Genomic DNA, 20,943 nt, shown 5'->3' with positions numbered 1-20,943 from the left:
TCCTGCGTGCCTTGCGCATACTCTGCCGGAACTGTACTGCTGGGCGATATCGGCTACCCAGCACGCGGAGCTGCTGATCAGGGACGCCTCCGTCAGAGACGCTGATCAGGGACTATAAGCCCGTCGCTACCAGAAGCAGATGCTACAATGCCCAGGACAGGGCCTTCATCAGGTCGGAGGTCCAGCGACTCCTGCGAGGGGGGATCATTGAGGCTAGTAACAGCTCCTGGAGAGCCCAAGAGGTGGTCGTCAAGACTGGGGAGAAGCACCGGATGGTCATCGATTATAGCCAGACCATCAACTGGTACACGCAGGTTGATGCGTACCCCCTCCCCCACATATCTGACATGGCCAATCAGATTGTGCAGTCTTCTCTACAGTCGACTTGAAGTCCGCGTACCACCATCTCCCTATCCGCCCGGAGGACCGCCAGTACACTGCCTTCGAGGCAGACGGCCGCCTCTATCACTTCCTCAGGGTTCCCTTCAGCGTCACCAACGGGGTCTCGGTCTTCCAAAGAGAAATGGACTGAAAGGTTGACAAGTACGGGCTGCGGGCCCGTACTTAGACAGTGTCACCATCTGTGGCCATGACCAGCAGGACCATGACGAGAACCTCCGGCACTTCCTCCATACTGCGAAACTCCTGAACCTAACTTATAATAGAGAGAAATGCGTCTTTCGCACAACCCGCCTGGCCATCCTCGGCTACGCCGTGGAACACGGAGTCCGAGGGCCCGACCCCGACCGCATGCGCTCCCTCATGGAACTCCCCCTCCCCCACTGCCCCAAAGCCCTGAAGAGATGCCTGGGGTTCTTCTCTTACTATGCCCAGTGGGTCCCCAACTATGCGGACAAGGCCCGCCGACTGATCAAGTCCACCGCCTTTCCCCTGATGACTGAGGCCCGACTGGCGTTCAATCGCATCAAAGCAGACATCGCCAAAGTCGCGATGCACGCGGTGGATGAGTCCATCCCATTCCAAGTGGAGAGCGATGCGTCGGACTTTGCTGTGGCCGCTACCCTCAACCAGGCGGGCAGGCCCGTGGCTTTCTTCTCCCGTACCCTCCATGCCTCCGAAATTCGACACTCCTCCGTCGAAAAGGAAGCCCAACCCATAGTAGAAACTGTGAGACATTGGAGGCATTACCTGGCCGGCAGGTGATTCACTCTCCTCACTGACCCACGATCGGTTGCCTTCATGTTCAATAACACACAGCTTGGCAAGATTAAGAATGACAAGATCCTGAGGTGGAGGATCGAGCTCTCCACCTACAACTACGATAGCTTGTACCGACCTGGGAAGCTCACTGAGCCCCCAGATGCCCTATCCCGCGGTACGTGTGCCAGCGCACAGGTAGACCGACTCCGGGCCCTCCACAATGACCTCTGTCACCCGGGGGTCACCCGGTTCTCCCACTTCATCAAGGCTCGCAACCTGCCCTACTCCATCGAGGAGGTCAGGACCGTGACCAGGGACTGCCAGGTCTGCGCGGAGTGCAAGCACTTCTATCGGCCAGACAGAGCACATCTGGTAAAGGCCTCCCGCCCCTTTGAGCGCCTCAGCATCGACTTCAAAGGGCCCCTCCCCTCCACTGACCGTAACATGTACTTCCTCAACATCGTTGATGAGTACTCCAGATTCGCCTTCGCCATCCCGTGCCCTGACATGACCTCTGCCTCCGTCATCAAGGCCCTGCACAGTCTTTTCACCCTGTTCGGGTTCCCCACCTACATCCACAGTGATCGGGGTTTCTCCTTTATGAGCGACGAGTTGCGTCAGTTCCTGCTCAGCAAAGGCATCGCCTCCAGCAGGACGACCAGCTACAACCCCCGGAGAAACGGATAGGTGGAGAGGGAGAACGCGACGGTCTGGAAGGCCGTCCTTCTGGTCCTACAGTCGAAAAGTTTCCCAGTCTCCCGCTGGCAGGAATTCCTCCCCGATGTGCTTCATTCCATCCGGTCGCTCCTATGCATAGCTACTAATGAGACTCCTCATGAACGTACGTTTGCCTTCTCCAGGAAGTCCACCTCCGGGGTCTCGCTTCCGTCCTGGCTGACAGTCCCAGGGCATGTCCTTCTCCGGCAGCATGCGAGGAACCATTAAACTGACCCGCTCGTCGAGAAGGTCCAGCTACTCCATGCAAACCCCCAATATGCCTACATGGCACGCCAGGACGGGCGGCAGGTCACGGTCTCCCTTCGGGACTTGGCTCCTGCAGGCTCCCCGGAGACCATCACCACCACCCCCCACCCTACGCCATCTTCCCCCACCCCTGCCCACCGCCCTCGTGAACTGACACCCGCAGGCCCCCGGCGACAAACACCACCACCCCCGCCCGTACACCGCCCCCCCCCCCCCTTCACCGTCTCAACATCTGGGTGAAGAAGACGATGACATCAAGCTCCCGGACGCACGGGTCTCGATGCCGGCGCCCACACCACAGCCGGGACTGAGGCGGTCACGGAGGAAGGTCCAAGGCCCTCGACAGACTTGACCTTTAAGACCGCTTCACCCCCGCCGGACTTTTTTTTTAAACAGGGGGTGAATGTGGTAAACCACATGCATTGTACTGTATCGTACATGCCTGGGGTTGTCCAGGCTGGCTCCGCCTGTGGCTCCTCCCCTCGGGCTTCTGTATAAAAGTGGCAAGTCTCCGCCTCCGGACCCAGTTCAGGTCCAGAGGCAGGAGGCTTTCTGTTTCGTGTATTAAAGCCTCAGTTACGTTTATCACTCATTGTGTGTTATTGATGGTGTATCACCATCGCGGTGGCAAAATGGCAAAATCAAAGACAAAGAGAGGACTGGGAACAACAAACTCTGACACTCAGTAGAAGAAGTTAAAAAAGCGGCAAGAGCAAAGAATTCAAACTTCCACAATCCCCTCTCCCACCCCCCCGATCAAAGGACAAAACGAATCACCGGACCACCAACCCCAAGACCGGCCTCAATAGGACAACAGGATATTGCGGAGCCAGGAACCAAAAGGAATATACACTGATCCCAGTCAGAGGGAAGGGGGGGTGGAGCCACTCCAGGGACCGTCAGGGCGACCCTCAAACCCAGGACGCGCCAAAGTGGATCACATCACCCCCAGATCCCAGAGCGTCCTGATGATGACCCGCTAAATGACGAGATGCATGAGTGGGAAGGATCGCCGAATCACGGAACCTTTATAGGACAGAAGGAGGCCATGCACTTCATTAGCTCTTCAAATGATCAGTTCCCTTATTGCCATTACGCCGCCCCGCCCCCCCCCCCCCACCTCTCTCCGTAACCCTGCGCAGTCTTCCTTTTCAGATAACAGTCCGATTCCCACTTGAATGTTTCGATCTAACCTGCCACCCCCAAACCCTCAGGCAGAGCATTCCAGAGTCTAACCACTCGCGGCGTAAAGATGCCTCTGTTATCACTTTCGAAAGTTGTAGGACAGGAGGAGTTTGCAGAGAGAGGGAGGGGAAGGTTGTAGGGCTGGAGGAGTTTACAGAGAGAGGGAGGGGAAGGTTGTAGGGCTGTAGGAGTTTACAGAGATAGGGAGGGGAAGATTATAGGGCTGGAGGAGTTTACAGAGATAGGGAGGGGAAGATTGTAAGGCTGGAGGAGTTTACAGAGATAGGGAGGGAGAAGGGTGTAGGACTGGAGGAGTTTACAGAGATAGGGAGGGGAAGGGTGTAGGGCTGGAGGAGTTTACAGAGATAGGGAGGGGAAGGGTGTAGGGCTGGAGGAGTTTACAGAGATAGGGAGGGGAAGGGTGTAGGACTGGAGGGGTTTACAGAGATAGGGAGGGAGAAGGGTGTAGAACTGGAGGAGTTTACAGAGATAGGGAGGGGAAGGTTGTAGGGCTGGAGGGGTTTACAGAGATAGGGAGGGGAAGGGTGTAGGGCTGGAGGAGTTTACAGAGATAGGGAGGGGAAGATTATAGGGCTGGAGGAGTTTACAGAGATAGGGAGGGGAAGGTTGTAGGGCTGGAGGAGTTTACAGAGATAGGGAGGGGAAGGTTGTAGGGCTGGAGGAGTTTACAGAGATAGGGAGGGGAAGGTTGTAGGACTGGAGGGGTTTACAGAGATAGGGAGGGGAAAGTTGTAGGACTGGAGGAGTTTACAGAGAGAGGGAGGGGAAGGTTGGAGGGCTGGAGGAGTTTACAGGGACAGGGAGGGGAAGGTTGTAGGGCTGGAGGAGTTTACAGAGATAGGGAGGGGAAGGGTGTAGGGATGAAGGAGTTTACAGAGATAGGGAGGGGAAGGGTGTAGGGCTGGAGGGGTTTACAGAGATAGGGAGGGGAAGGGTGTAGGACTGGAGGGGTTTACAGAGATAGGGAGGGAGAAGGGTGTAGGACTGGAGGAGTTTACAGAGATAGGGAGGGGAAGGTTGTAGGGCTGGAGGAGTTTACAGGGATAGGGAAGGGAAGGTTGTAGGGCTGGAGGGGTTTACAGAGATAGGGAGGGGAAAGTTGTAGGACTGGAGGAGTTTACAGAGAGAGGGAGGGGAAGGTTGTAGGGCTGGAGGAGTTTACAGAGAGAGGGAGGGGAAGGTTGTAGGGCTGGAGGAGTTTACAGAGAGAGGGAGGGGAAGGGTGTAGGGCTGGAGGAGTTTACAGAGATAGGGAGGGAAAGGTTGTAGGGCTGGAGGAGTTTACAGAGATAGGGAGGGGAAGATTGTAGGGCTGGAGGAGTTTACAGAGATAGGGAGGGAGAAGGGTGTAGGACTGGAGGAGTTTACAGAGATAGGGAGGGGAAGGGTGTAGGGCTGGAGGAGTTTACAGAGATAGGGAGGGGAAGGGTGTAGGGCTGGAGGAGTTTACAGAGATAGGGAGGGGAAGGGTGTAGGACTGGAGGGGTTTACAGAGATAGGGAGGGGAAGGGTGTAGGGCTGGAGGGGTTTACAGAGACAGGGAGGGGAAGGGTGTAGGACTGGAGGGGTTTACAGAGACAGGGAGGGAGAGGGGTGTAGGACTGGAGGAGTTCACAGAGATAGGGAGGGGAAGGTTGTAGGGCTGGAGGAGTTTACAGGGATAGGGAAGGGAAGGTTGTAGGGCTGGAGGAGTTTACAGAGATAGGGAGGGGAAGGTTGTAGGGCTGGAGGGGTTTACAGAGATAGGGAGGGGAAGGTTGTAGGACTGGAGGAGTTTACAGAGAGAGGGAGGGGAAGGTTGGAGGGCTGGAGGAGTTTACAGGGAGAAGGGTGTCGGACTGGAGGAGTTTACAGAGAGAGGGAGGGGAAGGGTGTAGGGCTGGAGGAGTTTACAGAGATAGGGAGGGGAAGGTTGTAGGGCTGGAGGAGTTTACAGAGATAGTGAGGGGAAGATTGTAGGGCTGGAGGAGTTTACAGAGATAGGGAGGGAGAAGGGTGTAGGACTGGAGGAGTTTACAGAGATAGGGAGGGGAAGGGTGTAGGGCTGGAGGAGTTTACAGAGATAGGGAGGGGAAGGGTGTAGGGCTGGAGGAGTTTACAGAGATAGGGAGGGGAAGGGTGTAGGACTGGAGGGGTTTACAGAGATAGGGAGGGAGAAGGGTGTAGGACTGGAGGAGTTTACAGAGATAGGGAGGGGAAGGTTGTAGGGCTGGAGGAGTTTGCAGAGATAGGGAGGGGAAGGGTGTAGGGCTGGAGGAGTTTACAGAGATAGGGAGGGGAAGATTATAGGGCTGGAGGAGTTTACAGAGATAGGGAGGGGAAGGTTGTAGGGCCGGAGGAGTTTACAGAGAGAGGGAGGGGAAGGTTGGAGGGCTGGAGGAGTTTACAGGGAGAGGGAGGGAGAAGGGTGTCGGACTGGAGGAGTTTACAGAGAGAGGGAGGGGAAGGGTGTAGGGCTGGAGGAGTTTACAGAGATAGGGAGGGGAAGGTTGTAGGGCTGGAGGAGTTTACAGAGATAGGGAGGGGAAGATTGTAGGGCTGGAGGAGTTTACAGAGATAGGGAGGGAGAAGGGTGTAGGACTGGAGGAGTTTACAGAGATAGGGAGGGGAAGGGTGTAGGGCTGGAGGAGTTTACAGAGATAGGGAGGGGAAGGGTGTAGGGCTGGAGGAGTTTACAGAGATAGGGAGGGGAAGGGTGTAGGACTGGAGGGGTTTACAGAGATAGGGAGGGAGAAGGGTGTAGGACTGGAGGAGTTTACAGAGATAGGGAGGGGAAGGTTGTAGGGCTGGAGGAGTTTGCAGAGATAGGGAGGGGAAGGGTGTAGGGCTGGAGGAGTTTACAGAGATAGGGAGGGGAAGGTTGTAGGACTGGAGGAGTTTACAGAGATAGGGAGGGGAAGGTTGTCGGACTGGAGGGGTTTACAGAGATAGGGAGGGAGAAGGGTGTAGGACTGGAGGAGTTTACAGAGATAGGGAGGGGAAGGGTGTAGGGCTGGAGGAGTTTACAGAGATAGGGAGGGGAAGGGTGTAGGGCTGGAGGGGTTTACAGAGATAGGGAGGGGAAGGGTGTAGGACTGGAGGGGTTTACAGAGATAGGGAGGGAGAAGGGTGTAGGACTGGAGGAGTTTACAGGGATAGGGAGGGGAAGGTTGTAGGGCTGGAGGAGTTTACAGAGATAGGGAGGGGAAGGTTGTAGGGCTGGAGGGGTTTACGGAGATAGGGAGGGGAAGGTTGTAGGACTGGAGGAGTTTACAGAGAGAGGGAGGGGAAGGTTGGAGGGCTGGAGGAGTTTACAGGGATAGGGAGGGGAAGGTTGTAGGGCTGGAGGAGTTTACAGAGATAGGGAGGGGAAGGTTGTAGGGCTGGAGGGGTTTACGGAGATAGGGAGGGGAAGGTTGTAGGACTGGAGGAGTTTACAGAGAGAGGGAGGGGAAGGTTGGAGGGCTGGAGGAGTTTACAGGGAGAGGGAGGGAGAAGGGTGTCGGACTGGAGGAGTTTACAGAGAGAGGGACGGGAAGGGTGTAGGGCTGGAGGAGTTTACAGAGATAGGGAGGGGAAGGGTGTAGGGCTGGAGGGGTTTACAGAGAGAGGGAGGGGAAGGTTGTAGGGCTGGAGGGGTTTACAGAGAGAGGGAGGGGAAGGTTGTTGGGCTGGAGGGGTTTACAGAGATAGGGAGGGAGGAGGTTGTAGGGCTGGAGGGGTTTACAAAAATAGGGAGGGGAAGGTTGTAAGGCTGGAGGAGTTTACAGAGATAGGGAGGGGAAGGTTGGTGGGCTGGAGGAGTTTACAGAGATAGGGAGGGGAAGGGTGTAGGGCTGGAGGAGTTTACAGAGATAGGGAGGGGAAGGTTGTAGGGCTGGAGGAGTTTACAGAGATAGGGAGGGGAAGGTTGGCGGGCTGGAGGAGTTTACAGAGAGAGGGAGGGGAAGGTTGTAGGGCTGGTGGAGTTTACAGAGAGAGGGAGTGTGGTAGTCACCACTGTTGTATTATATTGTATATTTGGGTATTACGGTAAGGCCCCTGTACTACAGGTACTGGGGTAGATCCCTGCCTGCTGGTTCCGCCCAGGAGATGGAGTATAAATGTGTGTGCTCTCCGAACAGCAGCCATTTGGTAAGCTGCTATAGGAGGCCACGCATCTCAGTGTAATAAAGCCTCGATTACATTCTACTCTCGTCTCGTCGGAATTGATAGTGCATCAATTTATTACACAGAGATTTTTCAGAGATGGCCCTCCGCATCAAGCCGGATCGCCTGCAGCTGCATCCTCAAGCAGACAACGCCAACAAGGACTTCGCACATTGGCTAGCTTGCTTTGAAGCATGCGTCGGGTCTGCGCCAGACACAATCTCAGAAGCACAGAAGCTCCAGATTCTGTACACGCGGCTGAGCTCCAACGTATTTCCCCTCGTCCAGGACGCGCCGACCTACGCAGAGGCCATGGTGCTACTGAAGGAGAACTACGCTCATCAGACCAACAAGATCTACGCCAGACACCTCCTGTCCACGTGGCACCAACTTCCCGGTGAGTCTGTGGAATATTTCTTGCGTGCCCTGCTCGCCCTGGTGAGAGACTGTGATTGCCAGGCCGTTTCGGCCGCTGAACATTCGAGTCTGCTAATGAGAGACGCTCATTACGGACATGAGAGCCGTTACGGACATCGGGTCGGCCTACATCCGCCAGCGCCTCTTAGAAGGGGCCATGCTTGACCTCGCGGCGACCAAGAAACTAGCGCTCTCGCTCACGGTCGCCTCACGCAACGTACAGACTTATGCCCCCGACCGCACGGACCCCCTCCCCTGTGCATCATGGACCCCGCCAGCAGCCACCCCATCATGGACCCCATCAGCGACCGCCCTCAGCCAAACCCACGCCTGCACCGCGCGGCAACCAACCACCCCCGGGGGACCCAAGTGCTACTTCTGCGGACAGACAAAACACCCCCGGCAGCGCTGCCTGGTGCAGAGCTCTGCAAGGCCTGTGGCAAGAAGGGACATTTCGCTGCAGTGTGCCAGGGCCGCTCAATTGCCGCTATTGTCCCGGCAACCCCCACGTGCAGCCAGTGAGTGCCGTCATCTTCCTCTCCTCAGACCACGTGCGGCTCGTGGGCACCGCCATCTTACCTGCCTCAGGACCCCTACCTCATCGGGCAGCTCATCGCCTGCAACCGCCGCTGACCAGCCGCGTCTCACCTCGGTCACGATCGACCAGTCTCGACTGCACAACCTCGCGCCCGCTTCGACAAAGGTGAAGGTCGACGGGCACGAGATATCCTGCCTTCTGGACTCCGGGAGCTCTGAGAGCTTCATCCACCCCGATACAGTAAGGCGCTGCTCCCTCGCGGTACATCCCGCTAACCAGAGGATCTCCCTGGCCTCCGGATTCCACTCCGTGGCGATCCGGGGGTACTGCATCGCCACCCTCACCGTCCAGGGCGTAGAGTTCAGCGGCTTCCGGCTCTACGTCCTCCCCAACCTCTGCGCTGCCTTGCTACTCGGCCTGGACTTCCAGTGCAACCTCCAGAGCCTAACCCTGAAATTTGGCGGGCTCCTACCACCCCTTACTGTTTGGGGCCTCGCGGCACTTAAGGTCGCCACGCCTTCCCTGTTTGCAAACCTCACCCCGGATTGCAAACCCGTCGCCACCAGGAGCAGACGGCACAGCGCCCAGGACAGGAACTTCATCAGGTCTGAGGTCCAGCGGCTGCTGCGGGAAGGTATCATCGAGGCCAGCAACAGCCCCTGGAGAGCCCAAGTGGTAGTGGTGAAAACCGGGGAGGAAAACAGGATGGTCATTGACTACAATCAAACCATCAATCGGTAAACGCAGCTCGACGTGTACCCCCTCCCACGCATATCTGATATGGTCAATCAGATTGCACAGTACCGGGTCTTCTCGACAGTGGACCTGAAATCTGCCTACCACCAGCTCCCCATCCGCAAGGCGGACCGCCCATACACTGCGTTTGAAGCCGACGGCTGCCTTTACCACTTCCTTAGGGTTCCCTTCGGCGTCACCAACGGGGTCTTGGTCTTCCAAACGGAGATGGACCGAATCGTTGACCAGTACGGGCTGAGGGCCACTTTCCCTTACCTGGACAACATCACCATCTGCGGCCACGACCAGCAGGACAACGACGTTAACCTTTCCAAATTTCTCCACACCGCCACACTCCTCAACCTAACTTACAACACGAAGAAGTGTGTGTTCAGCACGAACCGATTAGCCATCCTCGGCTATGTGGTTCAGAACGGAGTTCTAGGACCCGACCCCGATCGCCAGCGCCCCCTCATGGAACTCCCCTTCCCCACTGCCCCAAGGCCCTCAAACGATGCCTGGGGTTCTTTTTGTATTACGCCCAGTGGGACCCAAACTATGCGGACAAAGCCCGCCCACTCATTCAATCCACTGCTTTCCCACTGACGGCCGAGGCTCACCAGGCCTTCAACCGTATCAAGGCCGACATCGCCAAGGCCGCGATGCACGCGGTCGACGAGACGCTCCCCTTCCAGGTCGAGAGCGATGCATCAGACGTCGCTCTGGCCGCCACCCTCAACCAGGCAGGCCCGTGGCATTCTTTTCCCGCACCCTCCATGCCTCCGAAATTCGGCAGTCCTCCGTCGAAAAGGAGGCCGAAGCGACCGTTGAAGCTGTGCGGCACTGGAGGCATTGCCTGGCCAGCAGGAGATTCACTCTCCTCACTGACCAACGGTCGGTTGCCTTCATGTTTAACAACACACAGCGAGGTAAGATCAAAAATGATAAAATCTTGCGGTGGAGGATCGCGCTCTCCACCTACAATTCCGAGATTTTGTATCGCCCCGGTAAGCTCACTGAGCCCCCCGATGCCCTGTCCCGAGGTACATGTGCTAGCACACAAGTGGACCGACTCCGGACCCTGCACGACGATTTCTGTCACCCGGGAGTAACCCGCTTTTACCACTTCATTAAGGCCCGCAATCTGCCCTACTCCATCGAGGAAGTCAGGGCAATCACCAGAGACTGCCAGGTCTGCGCGGAGTGTAAACCGCACTTCTACCGGCCAGACCGTGCGCGCCTGGTGAAGACCTCCCGCCCCTTTGACCGCCTCAGCTTGGACTTCAAAGGGCCCCTCCCTCCACCGACCGCAACACGTACTTTCTTAATGTGGTCGATGAATATTCCCGATTCCCCTTCGCCGTCCCATGCCCCGACATGACGTCTGCCACCGTCATCAAAGCCCTCAACACCATCTTCGCTCTGTTCGGTTTCCCCGCCTACGTCCACAGCGACCGGGGATCCTCATTTAAGAGCGAGGAGCTGCACCAGTACCTGCTCCACAGGGGCATTGCCTCGAGCAGGTCGACCAGCTACAACCCCAGGGGAAATGGGCAGGTGGAGCGGGAGAATGGGACGGTCTGGAGGGACGTCCAGCTGGCCCTACGGTCCAGAAATCTCCCGGCCTCCCGCTGGCAGGAGGTCCTCCCCGACGCACTTCACACCATTCGGTCGCTCCTATGCACTGCAACCAACAAAACCCCCCATGAACGTCTCTTTGCCGTCCCCAGGAAGTCCACCTCTGGGGTGTCGCTCCCAACATGGCTGGCAGCTCCAGGACCCATTCTCCTCCGCAAGCACGTGCAACTCCACAAGGTGGATCCATTGGTTGAGAGGGGACAGCTACTCCACGCAAACCCGCAGTACACCTATGTAGCGTACCCCGACGGCCGCCAAGACACAGTCTCCCTCAGGGACCTGGCACCAGCTGGGTCCCCACACCTCCCCCTTGCCCCGGCGCCACCCTCCCCTCCCCAGCGCACCCCACCGCAGCCCCCGCTCCAGGACAATCTGTCCTCCCCTTGCTCCCACCCGGGGATGAAGAGGATTTCGACACGCTCCCGGAGTCAGCGAAGACCAAGCTGACGCCTGGGTCGCCACCAGCACTGCGGCGCTCTCAATGACAGATCAAGGTGCCCGATCGTCTAAATTTGTAACCTTCTCTGTAATTTTAAAACCAATCTGTATGTATATAGTTTTCCACCACCCGTGCTGGACTCATTTTTAACAGGGGGTGAATGTGATAGTCACCACTGTTGTATTATATTGTATATATGGGTAATACGATAAGGCCCCTGTACTACAGGTACGGGGGTAGATCCCTGCTTGCTGGCCCCGCCCAGGAGGCGGAGTATAAATGTGTGTGCTCTCCGAACAGCAGCCGTACCACCCTCCCTGAACAGGCGCCGGAATGTGGCGACTAGGGGCTTTTCACAGTAACTTCATTTGAAGCCTACTTGTGACAGTAAGCGATTTTCATTTCATTTCACTTCGTAAGCTGCTGTAGGAGGCCACACATCTCTGTGTAATAAAGCCTCGATTACATACTACTCTCGTCTCGTAATTGATAGCGCATCAATGAGGGAGAAGTTTGTAGGGCTGGAGGAGTTTGCAGAGATAGGGAGGGCTAAGGCTGTGGGACTGGAGGGGTTTACAGAGATAGGGAGGGGAAGGTGTAGGACTGGAGCAGTTTACAGAGATAGGGAGGGGAAGGTTGTAGGACTGGAGCAGTGTCCAGAGATAGGGAGGGGTGGGGCAATGGAGCGTCGTGGAAAGAAGGACGATAATTTTTTGAATGGTATTAAGTCTTAACTGGGAGAAAATGTAGGTCAGTGAACACTAGGGTGGCAGCTGAATGGGACTTGGTCTGTGTTAGGAGATGGCAGCAGTGGGTTGGATGCCATCGCGTTTACAGAGGTTGGCAAATGGAAAACTGTCCAAGAAAACATTGGACAAATGACGTCTGGAGGTAACCGGGGTATGGACGAAGGTTTCAGCAACAAGTGGGGGGGGGGGGCTGGGTGGAAATGGAAACCCCTGAATGACATTGATCAAATTTTGAGGTTAATTCCCTTGATCTGTTTCTCTCTCTAGCTACCAGATCCATTCATTGAATCATCTTAAACATCTCAAATAGATCACCCCTTCTCTCCTCGGCATAATACAGCCCGGGTCTATGCAATATCGCTTATGGCTTGTTTTTTTTGGCAAGCGTGCAACACAAAATATATCACCGAGTTTAATTAAGAACATCATGATCAACATCTTTTTCCAGAGGAATGGTTTTGTATCGAAAACAAAGCAGTTAGAATGTACGGAATGTGTAAACAGATACAGTAGTTAAGCATGTGCCACTTCTGTTAGCTTTGATCTGAATTTATAACTGAATTGTTTGGGAAATGATTGCAAAGTTGCAGCTCTTGACGGCTGACCATATTTGCTTACTTTGTAAACGCGGACAACCCCTTTCAAAGTAATAAGAAACGCAATGTTTAACATCAGGTACGTACTTTTGTTTGTCAAACATTCTGGAAAAGTGTTTGAATATTTGACAGAACATATTGTAAATAGTAACTAAAAGATCTATGTAGCTCCATTTGTCTGGCCTCAGGTTGTTAATGGATGAATTAAACATGGCCTAGTATTTACTCAGTGATTTGGTAAATGTCCCAACGGGTCACACAACTCACAGCTCCTGTTCTTTTAAACATAGGCTGAACAAAATCCACAGGGGTGTTCTCACTAGGATTTTAATAGAATCCAATGTTGGTCTGGTGAAAATTTTCATCTTGTGCCCACTGCAACTGGGGAAAAATCAGCCAATTGAAAATTTTACCCACCCAAACATCGACTGTTGTTGGAGAGGATATTTTGTGCTGCATAATTTTTAGAATTGGTCATTTGCGATCGGTTTGGATCCTCAGAGAGAAACATCCATCCAATGGCCTTCCTTTTCACCGTTAAGGTTAGGGGAAAGAGGCGCAACCTTTAGCTTCTCGCCAGGCGAAACGGTAGCATAGTGGTTAGCACCGTTGCTTCACAGCTCCAGGATCCCAGGTTCAATTCCCGGCTTGGGTCACTGTCTGTGTGGAGTCTGCACGTTCTCCCCGTGTCTGCGTGGGTTTCCTCCGGGTGCTCCGGTTTCCTCCCCCAAGTCCCGAAAGACGTGCTGTTCAGTAGTTTGGACATTCTGAATTCTCCCTCTGCGTACCCGAACAGGTGCCGGAATGTGGCGGCTCGGAGGTTTTCACCGTAACTTCATTGCAGTGGTAATGTAAGCCTACTTGTGACAATAAAGATTATTATTATATCTTCAGTCCGTAAGCACGAGATGTTCTACTTTTATGAAATGGCTGTGGCGTGTTTCGCCAACATGGTGAGGTCAATTTTTAAAGTGATCAGGGTTAAATCAGAAGTGTAGTTTATTCACACATTCAAACCCGGGGAATGGTCACAACTTCATTCACGCACACAATAAGAAGATAGGACAGAGGGGCTTTTACAACTATGAATAACTTGAAAGAAAAAGCATCACACAGATGAGATCACTTCACATGGATGCCAGAGTCTAGAAGGTCAGAGTTGCAGTGAGGGATCTTTCACATAGGAGCTCCAGCTCAGGAGGGCAATCAGGGGTTTGCAGAATTCCTTTGAAGATGAAGGTTTGTCACAGAGACTTGGGCTGCTCAGCAGGCGATGGCAGGGTTATTCCATTGAAAACAGGCTTTGCGGACCTAGACCTGTGTGTTTAGCCTGGAAGCACATTAGCAACATTTAAGAGGCATCTGGGTGGGTACATGAATGGGGAGGAAATAGAGGGATACGGACCGAGTAACGGCAAAAGGTTTTTTTTTAGTTTGGGCATCATGATCGGCACAGGCTTGGAGGGCCAAAGGGCCTGTTCCTGTGTTCTTTGTAGGCTTGTAAAGCAGACCAAGGCCAGCAGCGCAGGTTCAATTCCCGTAGCAGCCGCCCCGAATTATCATCCTGGTTTTCAAACCCGTCCATGGCCTCGCCCCTCTTTATCTCTGCAATTGCCTCCGGCCTCACAGCTTTATGAGATCTCTGCGTTCTTCGGTTCTGGTCTCTTGAACATCGCAGATTACAATCGCTCCATCATTCGCGGCCTTGTGTTTAGTTGCCTGGGGCCCCAAGCTCTGGAATTCCCTCCCTAATCCTCTCTACCTCGCTTTCTTCCGATAAGACTTTCCTTTAAAACCTTCCTGTTCGACTAAACTGTTGGCCACCTGACGTGATAACTTATGGGCGGCACGGTGGCACAGTGGTTAGCACTGTTGCTTCACAGCTCCAGGGTTCCAGGTTCGATTCCCGGCTTGGGTCACTGTCTGTGCGGAGTCTGCACGTTCTCCCCGTGTCTGCGTGGGTTTCCTCCGGGTGCTCCGGTTTCCTCCCACCGTCCAAAGATGTGCGGGTTAGGTGGATTGGCCAAGCAAAATTGCCCCTTAGTGTCCAAAAGGGTTAGGAGGGGATACGGCGACAGAGTGGAGGTGTGGGCTCAAGTAGTTAAGTAGGGTGCAGACTCGATGGGCCGAATGGCCTCCTTCTGCACTGCATACTCTCTGCACTGTAGATTCTGCACTGTAGATTGATTCTATGATCTATGATCCTAATGTGGGCTGTTGTCATAGTTCGTTCTGTAATCAATTCTGTGAAGCACTTTGGGTGTTTCATTACTTTAAAGGTGCTGTATGCATATGCTTTGTTGATAGCTTTCCAATGTTGAAATTGCTGAAAACCGTTCTGTCAGTCTACCATTTCGTCCACAGAGAGAAAGAACATGTCCTTACACAGCACCTTTAACAGTCTCAATGTCACAAAGCGCTTTGAAACCGATCAAGATAATTGTTACAACTGTTACAACGTGGAAATGCTGTAGCCATTTTCACAAAGCGATCTCCCCCAAACATCAGCAAAGCAAATGACCATGCCATTTATTTCAAATGTTGGTTGAGGGATAAATATTGACCGGGACACTTGGAAAATTCCGCTGCTGTCTTGGAATAGCACCAGGGCGTCTTTTACCAAGAGCCAGACGAGGGCACACTTCATCCTCTCAAATGGTGCGCCGCCAATAATGCCGATCTCTCTTGGCCCTGTGCTGCAGGGCCGGCCGAACCTTGAAGCCACGCTGTTCAGGTTCAGGTGACGGTGCTCGACCGTTTAAGAGGTATTTATGACTCTGGCATTTTTAGCAACATGTTGGAATCAGTGTTCGCAATTTCAACTATTTTTCTTTGAAAGATTGGAAAACAGGGCTGTTAGGGAGGGAGTTCCAGGATTCCAGCGACAGTGAAGGAGCGGCGATCCATTCAGGGTGGTGAGTGGCTTGGGAGGTATCTCCCAGGTGGTGGTGTTTCCATGTATGTGCTGCTGCCCTTGTCCGTCTAGGTGGGTTTGGAAGGTGCTGTCAAAGAAGCCCTGGTGAGTTGCTGCAGTGCATCTTGTAGATGGTCCATGAGGTGCTATTTTGCGCCAGTGATGGAGGGAGTGAACGTTTAAGGTGGGGTGCCAATCAAGTGGGCTGATTTGTCATGGATGGTGTCAAGCTTCTTGAATTGGATCTGCATTCATGCAGGGAAACAGTGGGCGAGATTCTCCACTCCCGCGCCGGTTGGGAGAATCGCCTGGGCCGCCAAAATTTCCCGGGACGCCGGTCCGACGCCCTCCCGCGATTCTCCCAAGCGGCGGGAATGGCCCCGTCGGGTTCCGCGGGCTGCAGGCCGGAGAATCGCCGGAGACACCCAAAATGGCGATTCTCCGGCACCCCCGCTATTCTCAGGCCCGGATGGGCCGAGCGACCAGGCCAAAATGGCGGGTTCACCCCGGCGCCGTCCACACCTGGTCGCTGCCGTCGGGAACAGCGCGCGAACGCTGGGGGGGGGGGGGGGGGGGGCGGCCTGCGGGGGGGGCGAGGGTGCCCACCGATCGTCGGGCCGTCCTCTCTGAAGGAGGACCTCCTTCCTTCCGCGGCCCCGCAAGATCCGTCGCCATCGTCTTGCGGGGCGGACTTAGAGAGGACGGCAACCACGCATGCGTGGGTGATGCCAGTTATGCGGCGCCGGCCACGTCATCTATGCGGCGCCGCCTTTACGCGGGCGACGAGGCCTGGCGTGTGTAGATGACGCGGCCCCGATCCTAGCCCATTATCAGGGCCTCAATTGGTCGGGATCTGGGCCGTTTTGCGCCGTTGTGAACCTCGACGGCGTTCACGACGGCGCGGCCACTTGAGCGTGGGAGTGGAGAATCTCGCCCACTTTTGGGAAGCAAGTTTAAACTCTAGTTTATGCGCATCTTAAACAGCTTTTGCCTTTTTCTTAGACTTTAATAAAGTCTTTGAATGTAAAATCTAATTCCAAATCCAAATCTGTGTAACATGGTGAAAAATATCAGAGTAACAATGGACACAATCGAATGGCCTCGGTGACGCACCCGGGCCGTTAAATCTCTCATGGGATTTGCGACGCTTGGAACGCCTTACGAGATCTAACGCGATCTCGTGCGACGGTGCGATCTGGATCTCGCTGTCACTGGGCAGATCTAGATTAACATATTTATTAAGTGAGCATTCGGCTTATTTAAATATGTCGCCGCCTGATTCTCCCCAGGCCTGGGAACTAGCGCCTGTACCTGGGGGCCTCACCGTGCGCCGTTTAACACTGGCCCACACAAATATGCACCAGATGTAACAGCATCTGGGGGAGAGGGTTTACCAGGCCATTGGAGACCCCCAGGAGGTCGGGCTCTGGGTAGGGTGGTATCGTGGCATGCCACCCTACTGCCACCTGGGCACCTTGGCATTGCCAGGCTGGCAACTTGGCACTGCCACATGGGCACACTGGCAATGCCACCCTAGCACCCTGGCAGTGCCACCTCTGGCATGGCCAGCATGCTCAGTTGGCACTGCTAAGATGGTAGGGGCACTGACAGGATGCCAGTCAGGCAACATCAAAGTTGCCCAGGTGCCATGTTGCCCGTGCCAGGAATCGGGCCTGGGGTGAGGGTGGGGGCGGACTCAAAGTCTTCCTAAGAGGTAAGTTGGTGCAGTGCGGAAGAGGGTGTGGGGGTGTGGGGGGTGTGGGGAGGGGGTGGGGGGGAGTCCGGAGGCCTCGGTGTGGTGTCGAAGGGGTGGAGATTGGGGCCACATTTAAAAATGGCACCCCGATCTTTTCCTTCGTTGACGAGTTCATGAGGTGAGTGCGGCCTCAACGGGGCATTCTCAACCGAGGCCAGAAAAAAACAATTGTTTGATAGCTGGGCCATTCTCAGCGCTGTGGGCACCCAGAGAGACGCTGCTACATGGGCCCAAAAGGGGACTCTGTTTTTTGCGTGTTAAATCGCGCCCAATATCAATAACTATTTAAAAGTTACATGTCCAATTGTCGCGTTGTGCTGACTGAATTGATTAAATGAGTGTGATTATATCTTGTGCAAACATATGAATTAAGAGCAGGAGTCGCCCATTCGGCCCCTTGAGCCAGATCCACCATTCAGCAAGATCTTGGCTGATCTGATCGTGACAAAGAACAATACAGACGAGGAACAGGCCCTTCAGCCCTCCAAGCCTGTACTGGTCATGATTCCAACCTTGGCCAAAACCCTCTGCATTTCCCAGTGCCGTATCCTTCTATACTCATCCTATCCATATGTTTGTCGAGATGTCTTTTGAACGCCGTTAATGTATCTGCTTCCACAACCTCCCCTGGCAACGCGCTCCAGGCACCTACCACCCTCTGCAGAAAAAAAATGCTTTGCACATTTCCTCTAAACTTTGCCCCACAGACCTTAAACCTATGCCCCCTGGTGACTGACCCCTCCACCCTGGGAAAGAGTGCCTGCCCATCCACTCTATCCATGCCCCTCATAATCTTGTAGACCTCTATCAGGTCACTCCTCAACCTCCGTCATTCTAATGAAAACATTTCAAGTCTATTCAGTCTCTCTGCATAGCTAACACCCTCCAGACCAGGCAACATCTTGGTAAACCTCCTCTGCACCCTCTCCAAAGCCTCCACATCCTTCTGGTAGTGTGGCGACCAGAATTGTGCGCAATATTCCAAGTGCGGCCTTAACAAGGTTCTATACAACTGCAGCATGACTTGCCAATTTTTATACTCGATGCCCCATCCAATGAAAGCAAGCATTCCGTATGCTTTCTTGACTACCTTGTCCACTTGTGTTGCCGCTTTCAAAGATCTGTGGACCTGCACACCCAGATCTCTCTGACTTTCTATATTCCTGAGTTTTGCCATTTACGGTATATTTCCCCTCTATGTTAGACCTACCAAAATGCATTACCTCACATTTGTCTGGATTAAACTCCATTTGCCATTTCTCTGCCCAGGTCTCCAACCTATCTATGTCCTGCTGTATCCTCTGACAATCCTCAACACTCTCTGCCACTCCACCAACCTTAGTGTCATCCATGAACTTACTAATCAGACCAGCTACATTTTCCTCCAAATCGTTTAAGTATTCTACAAACAACAGAGGCCTCAGCACAGAACCCTGTGGAACACCACGAGTCACAACCTTCCATTCAGAAAAACACCCTTCTACTGCTACCCTCTGCCTTCTGTGACCGAGCCAGTTCTGTGACCTCAATGCCTCTTTCCTTCCACACCACCTCCCCCCCTGTACCCTTTAACTCCCGTGTTGGTCACAAACCTATCTATCCCTGCCTTAAAAATATTCGATGACTCTGCCTCTACTGCTCTCTGAGGAAGAGAGTCCTCATGACCCCTGTCTCCCTTGCTGACTATCAAATAAAGCAATTTAATTATTCAGCCACGGCCACATCCACCCAAATGTTTTCTTGGACTGTCTTTGAGAAGGTTGGATTGGTGGGTGTAGTAACACACGCAAAAGATGCACCATCAGGTTTAATTCAAGTGCACCGGGTTATAGCATCATCCGGAGCAGTCATTTTCAAACCCAGGGTCATTACCAATCTGTGGTTGTGGGCGAGTGTTGGGAGGGTTGGGGGGCCATGCGTCGTAGCGTTCCCGATCGAGGGAAGAAATACCCAACCGCAGGACTGGCTTTTAAAAATGTCGGCCGCGACCAGCTTTCAGAACGGCAGCTGTCCTGTGCACCATAGAATCTACAGTGCACAAAGGGGCCATTCGGCCCATCGAGTCTGCACCGGCCATTGGAGACAGCACCTTACTTAAGCCCACGCCTCCACCCTATCCCTGTAACCCAGAAACACCACCTAACCTTTTGGACATTAAGGGGCAATTTAGCATGTCCAATCCACCTACCTGCACATCTTTGGACTGTGGGAGGAAACCGGGGCACCCGGAGGAAACGCACGCAGACACGGGGAGAACGTGCAGACTCCGCACAGACAGTCACCCGAGGCCGGAATTGAGCTGTGAGGCAGAAGTGCTAACTACGGTGTCACCGTGTCACCCCCTCAGCAGTGCCCAGGCCTGGGGTCCGGCGGGGTAGAACACCTCCCCCTAACGTTTGCGTGCTGACCAAGGAGCAGGTTTTCTACAATCGCTGGAGTCTTCCTGCCTGGAGTGGCGAGAGAGAGCAGGTCACGTACACTGACATCACGTGTTGTGGGCGCGAGAGGGATTCCCCCATTTTGCCGCTGCCAACAGAGCTGGCGTGAGTGCCAGGGCCTCTGGTGAACAATCCATGAAGAAGGAGCCGAAAATAGGAACAGAGCAGCAGAAAGATGATTACTTGAGGTGCGGGTTACTAATTGTTCCACTGCGAATCAGGGTTCAAAGTTCCCGTGTGTTAGCTGAAGTCATTATCAGAGGTGTAATATTGATTAACAAAGCCAGTGAGATCATGAGGACCAAGAAGGCTCACCTGTCACATAAAGGTACGTGAAAAGGGTGGGCCACAAGGTTTGGGTGGCGTGGTTCGCGAGGGTCGGCCGTCGTGGGTTGCGAAGGATGGCCGGCTGGTAAAAATGGGTCCCGGGCCAAAATGGTTTGGAAAAGACTGGTCTAGCGACTATGTAAACTATGTAAATTAGTGTCGGGCCAGGGCTGCGCCCATGTGAACTGTCCACCATTACATCTAGACATGTTGCAGAACCTGTGCAACACTCATTGAGTCTTTAATTTTGGGATTTGCGTGGCTGATTAGACATCGGTGTCGTGTGATTGTGAGTATTTTGAAATTTTGTACACGTACACATTTGAAGAAAATGCTTCGGAAATTCAACTCGAGATTCTGTTGGAGAGGTTTGCACAGCAGTAAAGTCTTACAGCATGTTATTAATGTCAATACTTTTACCCCAGTCCATTAATAGCATTGTAGTTAAATAGACCTGCTGATCCAGCAGTGTAATCCAGCAGTGATTTAAAAACCATCATAGCTGTTTATTTTTGTAACTGTGATTGCCTTGTCCACCTCCACTATGTTCCTTTGTTATACCTGTTACTCAGGCTATTGATTGCGTTAAGATATAATTACATTGTTGGGCGTTTGTATTCACAGTTCTCACGTTATAAACTGTTTCAGGTCTTAGAGCTGCATGTCTTCTATGTCCCAGCTGACTTGTGGAACAGCAAATTAAATACGGTTTCTAACCATGCCATTAGCAAGTTCATCTCAGCTGGATTTGTCAGGTAAGACTTACCATTTTTCTCAATGTTTGTTCACAGTCTAACTCAGGCTTGTCCAACTTCTTCGGGTGGGGGCGGGGTCACTTTTCAATTTTCCTCACACTCGGGACAGACAAGCAAATTTCAGGAAGATCAGGGGCGGGATTCTCCGACCCCACGGCGGGT

The 20,943-nt window shown here is 53.7% G+C and overlaps 1 protein-coding gene across 1 annotated transcript in view; it reads left to right on the top strand.

Annotated features, from left to right (window-relative positions):
• The window catches only part of spata1 (spermatogenesis associated 1), an 88,559-nt gene that overhangs the window by 9,875 nt on the left and 57,741 nt on the right, over positions 1-20,943 (top strand). Inside the window, exon 2 of the mRNA XM_072510346.1 lies at positions 20,675-20,781. Coding sequence (XP_072366447.1) covers positions 20,675-20,781 — 107 coding nt within the window. The remainder of the gene's footprint in view (positions 1-20,674; positions 20,782-20,943) is intronic.

Source organism: Scyliorhinus torazame, chromosome 7 (assembly GCF_047496885.1).
Source record: "Scyliorhinus torazame isolate Kashiwa2021f chromosome 7, sScyTor2.1, whole genome shotgun sequence".
Classification (NCBI taxonomy): Eukaryota; Metazoa; Chordata; class Chondrichthyes; order Carcharhiniformes; family Scyliorhinidae; genus Scyliorhinus; species Scyliorhinus torazame.
The sequence above is the reverse complement of the archived record's forward strand: the minus strand, read 5'-3'. Positions and strand labels throughout refer to the sequence as shown.